The sequence below is a fragment of the Echinops telfairi genome, unplaced genomic scaffold (assembly GCF_000313985.2).
Source record: "Echinops telfairi isolate 266 unplaced genomic scaffold, ASM31398v2 ScPeMD7_655;HRSCAF=1070, whole genome shotgun sequence".
NCBI lineage: Eukaryota > Metazoa > Chordata > Mammalia > Afrosoricida > Tenrecidae > Echinops > Echinops telfairi.
The window spans coordinates 15,624,247-15,635,643 of NW_022104553.1; the positions used below are offsets into that span (position 1 = coordinate 15,624,247).

General features: G+C 46.1%; 1 protein-coding gene and 1 pseudogene across 1 annotated transcript; both read left to right on the top strand.

Annotated features, from left to right (window-relative positions):
* Window positions 1-488: 488 nt before the first annotated feature.
* LOC101663986 (ubiquitin carboxyl-terminal hydrolase 29-like) lies at window positions 489-2,846 on the top strand. The gene has a single exon (XM_013007973.1). The coding sequence runs from the start codon at window positions 489-491 to the stop codon at window positions 2,844-2,846; it is 2,358 nt and encodes a 785-aa protein (XP_012863427.1).
* A 1,014-nt stretch (window positions 2,847-3,860) lies between these two features.
* Window positions 3,861-10,990, top strand: LOC123521935 (annotated as a pseudogene).
* The last annotated feature ends 407 nt before the right edge of the window (window positions 10,991-11,397 follow it).

Genomic DNA, 11,397 nt, shown 5'->3' on the forward strand with positions numbered 1-11,397 from the left:
GAGCGGTTGTCCAGCAGAGCCCTGCGTGCCTGCAGTCAAGCAGCCTCCACCCTGTCGGGACTTCTCATGACTGTCTCCTCCCTTGAGTTGTCACACTGTCTGCTCACACCTCTGTTCTACTGCGGAGGGACTGAAAACAGACTAGCTTATTTGTCTTATGATTCTTCTCTTGCAAACCTTGCTCAGAGAGGGCAATGATAAGATTTGGCTGGGCAGCCACACTCCTTCAACTCCTCTGCCCCACGGTGGTTCAACAACTGTACAGTGAAACAACCAGTCCTTTCCCCAGGTCGCTAGGATTTGCTTTTATTTCGGTTTTAAACTTTGCTTGGTTAGTGGTGGGTGGAGCGGATAGGCATGCTATATTCTGGCCTAATATGGATATGTGCTTTTCTTTTTCCTAAGGTTCCGTGAATAGTCTTCATCAAGAAACCATGAGTGCTCCGAAGATACGTGGAGTCATCCAAGCGCAAGGACACAGGAAGGGGATGGGCAACCTGGGAGGAGCCTACATTGAAATGGTGGAAGGAGAGAAGGAAAACCGGCTGGTCATGGTGTTTGACTCCAGTTCATTTGTAGGGGTTTTCGAGCTAAGGGACATTACAAGAAGCGTGTTTCAGGACTCCAGAGAGGGCCCCATTTGCCTGAATCTGGTATTTCAAAAGAACTTTTCCATGACCATTAAGGAGTTATCCTGCAGAGATGCTGAGGAGTTGAAGCTGTTCCTTGGCAGTGGGACAAAACAGGAGCTAAGCAACCCAACCTCCTGGCAAAACACCTGCCACAGGCCAAAGCTTGCGTCCCTGCATCAGAAAAACAACACAAGTGGAGCCACTGTTCCTGAGGAAACGCCTTCAATCACAGCCACGTCACCAAGACCCGCTGCGAAAGTGTTCACAGACCCAAATGACAAAATGGAAACAGTGCTGACCCCTGACATCGACCACGGTCAGGGCATTTTGAAAGAGAACACCTCTGCACACTTCAAGACATTTGCGAACAAGGACTTAAAGGATATGAAGAGCGAGAAGACACAATTCCTTTTAGAACATGCAGGAAACACTATGAAGCCAAACCATGGACAGTCATTCAGCACCACCTCCCAGGGAAACTCTTGTCTAGAGAATAACGTTTTTGCAACTGGGAATCTCTCTGCAGAAAGATCTTCGGCAGTCCCATCAGACCCAAATCGTGATTATCACAAAGAGCCTCGCTGGAATGAGTCCCAGCTACCTCTTCAGATGCATCCAAAGCCATTTGTGCCAGGTTTCCCCAATCTGGGGAACACCTGTTACATGAACGCCACTTTACAGTCTTTGTTTGCAGTTCCATCGTTTGCTGAGGACTTAACCCACCAAGGAATCCCATGGGAGATGCTTCCCGCAGGAGCCTTTAGCCTGGGCTTGAGCCAGCTGCTTGTGTTCAAAGATGTGTGTGATGCACAGACGAAGACAGAGTTTCTGGTGGCTATTCAAAAGTCCATTTCTCTGGTTTCTGACATCTACTCCAGCCGCCGGCAGAATGACGCTCAGGAGTTTTTAGGGCACTGCTTGGGTCAGCTGAAGGAGGACATGGAGAAGCTGCAGAGCACTGGCCAGGGAGTCAGGGAGACGGCTGATGGACATCCAGAGCCTCAGGTGCTGGCTGCTCAGGCCGCCCCCAGAGGCTTGGCTTGTCCTGTGAGGGCCAATTTTGAGGTGGAGCTGCAGCATTCCATCGTCTGCAAAGCCTGTGGTGCGGTCGTCTGCAAGACAGAACTGAGCAATTACCTGTCCATCAGCCTGTCCCAAGAGCAACCAGGAGCGTGGTCTCTCCAAGACTCTCTGGACTTCTTCTTCAGAGCCGAGGAACTTGAGTACAAGTGTGGGAAGTGCAAGCATGGCCGCTCCTTTGTGATCCAAAATGTCAGTCGGCTCCCCAGGGTCCTGATTGTCCACCTGAAACGCTACATGTTAAGTGCTTCAGAGCGCCTGGTGAAGGATACGCAGCCCGTTGGTATTCCCAAATATCTGAGCTTATCACCTCACTGCAATGAGGACACCAAAGGGCCTCTCCTCTTGGACAGCCCTGCACACGCTGAGGAACACCCAAACCTGAACGTTTCTCAAGACATAATTTCTGGAGCTACCAGCTCACGGGGTGGCTCTGATAAATGTATGGAAAACAAGTCGTCTGCGGGATCTCACAGAGTCATTGAGCTTCTCCCGCCCGCCGATAGGAAGAGACACGATGAGGACCTTCAACAAGCACTCCCTCCAGATCTTGGCCATGCAGAAATCTGCCACCAGCTGCTGCCCCAAAGCCTCAACAAGGCAGACGCCCTGAAACCCTCAGAGGGGAACCCAGTGAGCTCCACAGGCTTCCGTCTGCGAGAGGACGGCCTGGATTGCTCTAGAGCAGTGGCTGCTGCTCAGAACCCTGGAAGCAAGGACAACCTAGAAATGCTGGTCCCCAAAGGGGAAGCCGAGGGTGCCGAGAGGAAGCCAAGGAAGCGAAGAAGAAAGCGAAAGAAGCCAAGAAATGGTGATCCCCAGAGTGGACGCCAACAGGAATCCCCTGAGTGGAAGCCAAGAGGAGTGGGGCAGCCTCGTCATGCCTACAGGCTCATCAGTGCTGTCAGCCATCTAGGGAGCTCCACAGAGTCAGGGCACTATGTCAGTGACCTCTATGACTTTGCAAAGCAGGCCTGGTTCACGTACGACGATCTGCGGGTCTCTCAGACCCAAGAAGACTGGGTGCGGGCGGACAGGCGTCGAGATGGCTACATCTTCTTCTACATGCACAATGACATCTTTGAACTGCTGCTGAGAGACGCACAGAACTCTCAGACCATGAGCGAAGAATGATTGTGAATGAACGGCTTTTGCCGAGACTTTTAGGATGGCTTCCCTCTCAACCACTGCCTCTGTGGAAGAACCACGCTGAACTCCACCCCCAGATACTGAGACAGTAATCCCTGCAAAAAGCTCATGCACATTTAGTATGGAATAATGTTTCCCAAAGCTTGGCATGACAAGCATTCTCCCTCCTCAGGGAGAGGTTTTTAAATGTTCATCATTACGTGATGTCATAGATTGCATTGGGTTAAGAATTCAGTTACGTCTCTCTTGATGTGTGTGCCCACTTGACGAGGGTGTGGTTCCCATATCGGGTAATTATTCTTCGCGTGGTGATTCTATGTCATTAAACTGTGTTGCACAGCCTAACTTCTAAAATATGATTCAGGAGTGATTGATGTCAGTTATGTTATTTTGCTACCCTACATGATAACAAAATTAAATTGTATTTTGAAATACACTCTTTTAAGATTGAGAAGGCCTGGGCCACATGGTTGAAAAGTGGCACGGACATTTATCCCAAACTCATAAATGCTCACCCTTGACGAGGAACCCTGGATTCACATCTCTATCCTCGCACAGCATTGGTCAATAAAATTCTGCTTATGAAAGTAATCCATTTGTGATATTTCTGTCATTGCTAACACATTGGGGAACCCATTACAAGTGTAAATGCTTGGGTCCCACTTCAGACCTGGTGAAACCAAAAGCTGTGAGTGAGCGCACAGTCTAATACACATAGTGATGGACCAGACAGTCTGAGGACCACTTGTGTTCGGCCGGGTTGACTAGACAAACAAATGCAGGGACACTCATGTGAAAAAAGAGTTTTATACCAAGAAGTAAGTATAAGCAGCCCAAGGTAACTCAAGTCCATAATTCCAGTGCTAGTCCAGAGGTGATTCTTCATATTCATGCAGTCAGGAGCAATGCTGCCAAATGCAGGAAGACCACAGGCTGGTGGCTGAGAATTCCTGTGGATCCAATGGAAGTGGATGCATCTTTAGGCCTCTGGCAGGAACCATGGTCATCCAGGAGGAAGGTGAAGGCAAAGAGGGAAGGGGCGGGTCCCAGGGCACACCTTTTGGAAGGCTACAACCGCAAGAAGGCACCATCAGGTGGTAACCCGATTGATGTGTTGGATACCACACCTACACCTTTATATTTCTTCTAGTTGACACAAAATTATGTAATTACCACTGTAACCTTGTGATAAGTGGAAATATAGTCAAAGATATGAAGAATTTCATCTCACTTGAATCTACAGTCAATGTCCATGGACGCATCAGTGAAGAAATCTCCGGAAAGTGTTGAAGAGCAGGGGTGTCGCTTTGTAGACTAAGGTGTGCCACATCCAAGCATTGGTATTTCCAATCCTCTCATGTGCACGTGAAAGTTGGAAATGGCTAAGGAAGATGGAAGAAGAATTGGTGCGTTTGAATTACGGTGTTGCTGAAGAATACTGAAAGCATCATCAACTGCCAGAAGCACCAACACAATGGTGCAGGAAGAAGTACAGCCAGCATGCTCCTCACGAGGCAGGGTGCTGGACTTCATCTCATGTAATATGGACCTGTGACCAGGAGAAGCAGCCTGTTGACAGTGACGTCACACAGGGGAAGGAGAAAGTCAGGAAAACAAGAGGACCTTCGGGGCGCAGGGGGGTTCACACCGTGGCTGCAACGATGGGCTCAAACAGAACATTTGTGAGACCAGACCGGCCGGGCAGTGTTTGCCCCTGTGGTGAACAGGGTCACTTGAATCCATGACGACTGGACAGCCACTAAGGCCAACTGCTGAGAGGGAGATGTGGGGCTTTGTGTTTTCAATGAAGGTCCACACAGCGGTCTAGGTTTCCATCAACAGTTCTACAAACATTTTCCAGTGAATTATGTTCCGATAAAACTCTTTAAGGAAAAAAACATTGAGTGAATTTTGTTTCATGTCTCCAATATTGGGACATTCTCAAGATTTCTTTTCTGGTTGTTGTGTTAACGTTTGGGCTTTAAAAGATATAAGTTTGTTGTTATTATTGTTGATAATATACACAGCAAAACATAACCCAATCAACAGTTTCTACATGTACAATCCTTTTCTGTTATTATTAAAAGATCATTTTATTGGGGGCTTTCACTTCTTTTATAAATGTCCAAACATCAATGTTATCAAGTCTATTTTTTGCCATCATTATTTTATAAAAGCTCACTTTCTATTGAGCCCCTAGTATCAGTTCCGCTTTTCCCCCTTCCTCTTCCCAGCCCTCGGGACCCATTGATAAATTCTCAATTATTATTATTTTCATATTTTACACCAACCTCTGACTTTGACAACATCCTTCCCGTTGTGCAATTCTTTCTCCCTCCATTTCTGAGTTTTCTCTCCCCCCATAACAGACACTAACAGATTTCTAAGGTTTGAGTGCAATTGAAAAGAGCTTTGGATCAATATGTAAAGAGCAATAAAGCACACAGAAATGTTTCTATTCTATAAGCCAATGATTTCAAATGGTGATCTAATGTGTGGACAAGGGTGATAAGACTCTGTGGTGGTGGATGATAAGGGAGATGTTGAGTTAGACCAGGAGTCAAAGGGCCGCAGGAGCCCGGGTGGCTCAGTGGGTAAAGCACGAGCAACCAAAAGGTGAGTGGCTCGTGCCCACCAGCTGCTCTGCTGGAGAGAGATCTGGAAGTCCGCTTCTGTCAGGACTTTCAACCTCGGAGATGCAGTGGGGCAGTCCTAATCTAATATAGGGATGCTATGAGTTGGCATCAATTGTTGTGAGGGCACTCAGTCGCCGGTAACCAACCGTTCCAAAAAGAATCGCGTTAAACCGTCCTGAATGCGATGCGAGGAAAATGGGAGCAAAAATCAGAATCACAATAAAAACTTGTTTACTGGTCAGCTAGAGACTGGTGGAATGTCCCTCCCCAATTCATTATGGCCCTTGGTCTGCCTTCAGTTCTGTAAGTGAACTCACCCCCATGGCTCAAATTTAGCCAGACAGACAGAAGGGTAACCATAGCACTAGTGAGGTACACACACTTTGTATAAGCTTCCATTTGTGATCCGTGATGGGTCTTCAGAAAGATTAGGAGGGAAGATGGACTGGGAACAGGAAACCCAAGGAGGAAGTGGGTTGGACAATGTTACAGTGGGGCATGGATTGCAATCAATAAGATTCAACACAATGTGTCTGATTCATTGAATAGAAAACTGCTGGGCTGCCCTGTAAACCTTCCCCCCAACTCACAGTGAAAAGTTTACAAAGACAGGAAGCCACTCTGGCAACTCCTGCCAAGGCTTAAACTGTCACCACCAACCAGTGGTTCACAGGTGCAAGGTGCCTCAGTAGAGACCCAATCAAACTCCCCTCTACGGCTTCTAACTTTTCATTCCCTCTGGCAAAGTCAAAGTTTCCTTGTCCCCAGACTTATCCACCTGTCCCCTGATGTCATGCCTCTAGAGCTCTGGCACCTGCTCCCAGAGGAGATGCACTTTTTCCAGCCTGGCCCATGATGACAGAATCATTGGTCCTAATTACACAGGTGCTGGGGGAGATGTAAGTGTGTCCACTTTCTACTTCCAGAGTCCCCGAGAGGGTTGTTAGAGGTCTTGTAATGAGTCCCTGAGAGCGTGGCTCCGTTTCTGCCAGGTGAGATGCTCTATTAGCATCAAAAGTTAACTTTGAACATCTGCAGACATGATTACTCCATTGCCTGTCTTCAGGGTGGCTGTTTGGATTCCATTTGCATTAAAAGCATTTTTACTACCTGTTTCTGTTGCATGAAAGCTATGTGTATACATACATAAATACATAGTGATATATCATGTTTCAAATAGATTTCATAGTAATATAGATAATAATTATTGCACATGCTATATAGTATTATATGCATTACAATTATTATACATCCCCTTCAAGTGGTATTTTTTTTCTTGTTGTTTTTTATTTTATGCCTATTTCTGGGGTAATTTGTGGTGCTGATCCAGACAATTGCATGGATAAAGCACATCAGTGCTAGTTTCTTCAGTATATGTCCAGCTATTAAGGTATACTACCTTAGCAATTTATCATCTTAATTTTAAATGTGAGAAGCATTCAGATCCAGAAATTACAGGATACGATAAGCAATGGTAAGAAATATTTGCAAAAGAATTAGGTATTGAGGCACTTGCAAGTGAAGCTGTATATGGACCCCTGGTGGCTAGTTGGGTTCTCACTGAGCTGCCAATCATGTCAGCGGTTCAAACCCGCCAGCCACCCTGCAGCCTTGAAAAGAGGTAAAGGTCTGGAGACCCATAGGAGCCACTCATTTCGGTCCTAGAGGCCACAGCGAGTTAGCACTGATCACATGGCAGAGGGATTCTTTCTGGTCTCCGAGGCTGGGCAATATAGACCGAGACGGCATGTGGGAGACGGCAAAGCCAGAGCACAGTTGAAGAAGAGCAGACTCGATTAGTCAATTGCCTGCCTGGAGGGTGGCTGATATGGATTCAATACGTATTTAAAAGCATTTTTACTATATGTTTCTGTTTCATGAAAACTGTGTGTATATACATACCTAAATATAATATTATAGTTTACAAATAGATTATACAATAATGTAGGTAATAATTTTTGTACGTGAGCTATGTTATTACTGTTGGTTATGATACAGCTTCCCCTCAAAATGTGTTTTCTTGTTGTCTTGGGTCTTAGGCCTGTTCTGAGTTAATTTGGCCGCTGATCCAGAACTTAGCATTGGATAGACCACATCTGCTATAGTTTCCTAGCTATATTATCAGCTGTTAAGTCATGCTAACTTAATAAGGTTTCATCTTACATTTAAATATGAGAGGATTCAGACCCAAAATTACAGGATATGATAAAAAGGGGTAAGAAATATTTGTGAAAGAATATGGTATTAAGGGACTTCCGAAGGTAGCTGTCTGTGGACGCATGATGGCTGCTCAGTTTCTCATTGAGCTGCCAAGCATCAGGGCGGTGGTGGGAGTCCACCCGTCAGCCTGCAGCCTTGAAAAGACTCACAGGTTTGGAAACCCAAAGGAGCAGTGAAGCTCTGTCCTGTGTGGCTACTGCGAGGGACACAGGATGAGATGGCAGCAGGTTGTTCGTTGTGGCATCAGAGGCTGTGCGATACACCCAGAGAGTACACGCTGGAGAGCGCAAAGGCAAAACACAGCTGAAGAAGAGCAGCAAATAAAAAATCCAAAAGGCACATCGCATGGGAGATGCGAGGGAAATGTGGAGTGTCGACAATGGAAGACTTCATAGTGATTTTCATAAACAGTTGGCATCTCTTGGCAGCGGCAGAACAGGGGCCTCTGCTCTTTGTACAAAGGGACTTCTCAGCAGACCCTGTAAAAGAAGTTATGAGTAAAGGACTTTGCGGGAATTGGCTTGGAAAGCGCCTTAACCGTGAAGCCAGCCGAGTGACGAAGGACTGTACTCAGAGATACTCCCGAAACATTCTGAGAAGTGCAATCCACACACCACCAGGGCTTCCACTGCAGCCAGAGTTGGGTGACACTGAACATCTTATTTGTTGTTATCCTTTAGGACCCATGTTTAATTTGTCCTGGTTTTTATTATTTTGTTTATTTTGGCATTGAGATTTTCCTGTTTTATTTTGTTGTCAGTTGGGTAGCTGTTGTTGTTTGCATGCTTTTCTCTGTAGGAAATCCATAACAGGTAAATCTATAGCAACAGTAATTAGATGAGTAGTTCTTTAGTCTTATGGTAGGGTGTTGGGGGAAAAATTAGGGGCTATTAATAAGGGGTAAAAGAATAAAATATATATATATCCTAAAATTGATGTGGTGATCACTGGAACACTGTTTTTAATATCTTTAAACCATCGAATTATATGGTACACAAATGATATGGCATTAAACTTTTAAAAAAAGTTTCAAAGAGCCTTAATACAGCCTTGAGTATATCCCACCTGATTTTCAAGAATATCTCAAGAATACATTTGACTCCACTGGTTGAACACTAATGACAGAAGACTTGATGAACTGTGGGCTGACATCAAGAACATCATACATGAAGGGAGAAAAGGTACTTTTACAAAGACAAGAAGAAAATATCAAAATGGATGTCAAAAGGGACTGTGGACCTTGCTCCTGATAGTAGTGTAAGTAATAAAGTAGTAAAGGGATGAAGTAAAAGAGCTGAACAGAAATTCAGGTATTACAGTCTGAGTACACACCATCCCTGGAAAGTGTGCAAAGTCACATGATGGGTGCTGAGGGAAAGTTCATGACTAAATAATGACCGCTTTAGGGCAGTGTGAGAAATCACATGGGAAAATGGCCGTTACCAGGAGTCCACAGAGCCCAAACAATGACTGACTGAAAAAGGGGGGGGGGAGCAAGGGGTGTATGTGATTGGAATAGAGTGCACACACTGGAGAGATCCCACAGTCTGGCTGCAAGAGAGCTGTAAGAGCCCCCAATAAAATGATTTATATAAAAAAAATACCACTGACTTAAGTTATAATTTGATTTTTCTAGCCATGGACACACAGACCTGCACCACTCTGAAACTGGCAGTTAGGTGAGACTGGACTGTGGTTGACTTTATTAGAGGCCCAACCTCTCCTCCCCGTGTGTTCCCCACATTTGTGTCCTCGCCCCATCGAGGCCTTCTCCATTCTCTGACCTTTATATATCAACCACTGCAGGTTGCTGCTGCTGTGGTCTGTCATTGAGTTAATTCTGATTCACAGTGACCCTGAGGACAGATGAAAACGGCCCTGTGGGTTTATAGGCAGTAGCTTTTACAGGAGCAGATCACCACGTGTTTTCTCCTAAGGGTCACTGCCTGGGTTCAAACAGCCAAATTTTCAGTCAGTAACCGACTCCTTGCAGCTAGCGCTCAGGCTCCCTGCCCTGAGAGCAGCACAATGAGCTTCATCCTAGTTGTGTGAGACAGGTGATTAAGCTGGACCCACCCCCACCCAGTGTCAACTAGAATTTCACCAGCATTTCTCTACTTTCAGGTTGTTGGCTTGAAGTGGAAGAGAAGGAGGCATCTTCCAAGCCTGGTGTTGCTATAGAAGGCGTGCCAAAAGTCAGGACTCCGGAGGCATGTCCATCCATCCAGAAGATCTATTCATGTGATGCAGGTGACTCAACCTTGAAAGACATTTTGCACCTGTCTGAGCGGCGGGGGACACACCCTAGGCAGAAAAAGTGCATGTGTTTGGCATGTGGAAGACAATTCTGGCTCCGTGTAACCCTTCCTGAGAACCAGAAAGTATACAGTACAGAGAAGGACAAGGGCAGGAGGACAAGGGCAGCACCTCTCTTGGGAAGAGCTGCCATGGCCAATGGCAGAGATGCCCCTTAGGCGGGGAGAAGGTTGTAAGGACTTCCCAGCCAGCTCACATATTTCCCAACAAACTCCTCAAATTGAATGGAAGCCAGCCACTTAAGAACAAAAATCAGGAAACCTTTACTGGTGAACAAACGCACTACCAATGCAACCAATGTGGGAAACCCTTCAGTCTCAAAGACTTATTACTCAACACCAGAGACTTCTCACGGGAGAAAAGCCTTTTAAGTGCAATGAATGTGGGAAAACCTTCAGCCGCAAACCCATCCTTGCTCAGCACCAGTAGATTCACACTAGAGAAATGCCCTATGAGTGTGGGATATGTGGGAAACTTTTTACTCATAGTTCCAACCTCATTGTTCACCAGAGAGTCCACACAGGAGCCAGACCTTACAAGTGCAGCAAGTGTGGGAAAGCGTACAGCCACAAATCTACCCTTGTACAGCATGAGAGTGTCTGTACTGGAGAGAGGCCTTGTGAGAGCAGAGAACGTGGAAAATACTTAGGTCCTTAGTACAGACTCATTAAACATTGCCGTGTTCCCACTGGGTCAAGGCCTTAGGAGTGCACTGTGTGTGGGGAGTTCTTTAGCCAAAGCTCTGACCTCCTTGCCCACCAGCGACTTCACAATGGTGAAAGGCCTTATGTGTGTGATGAGTGCGGAAAAGCCTTTAGCCACAAACATGTACTCGTTCAGCATCACAGAATTCACACCGGAGAAAGACCATTTAAGTGCAGGGAATGTGGGAAAGCCTTCAGGCAAAGGCCTTCCCTCATCCGGCACTGGAAGGGTCACACTGGAGAAAGGCCTTAGAAGCACTCTGGTTATGTGTTGGAATGCTAACCACAAGGGCAGCAGTTGGAAGCCATCAGCCCTTCCCCACCAGAGAAAGATGACGCTTTCTACACTCACCAGGAATAGAAGGAAAGAGGTCACTCAACGGAGTGCATCAGTGAAATGAGTATAGCAGATTCCTCCTGTGAGGCACCCTGGACCTCATCTGGTATCTAAAATCCTATATGTTTGGGGGGTTGCACTGTTTGGTTTGGTTTTTGATTGTACATTTTCGGAGGTATCTCGGGGGTGTTATGTCATTGGGGATCACCCTCTTAAAGTTGTAGTAATTGTAGGTTGGGGTTTTTTTGTTTGTTTGTTGTGTTGTTTTCAGTTTTGGGTGTACAAAAACCAGGACTGATGACCCTATAGAGGACGCAAGTAGA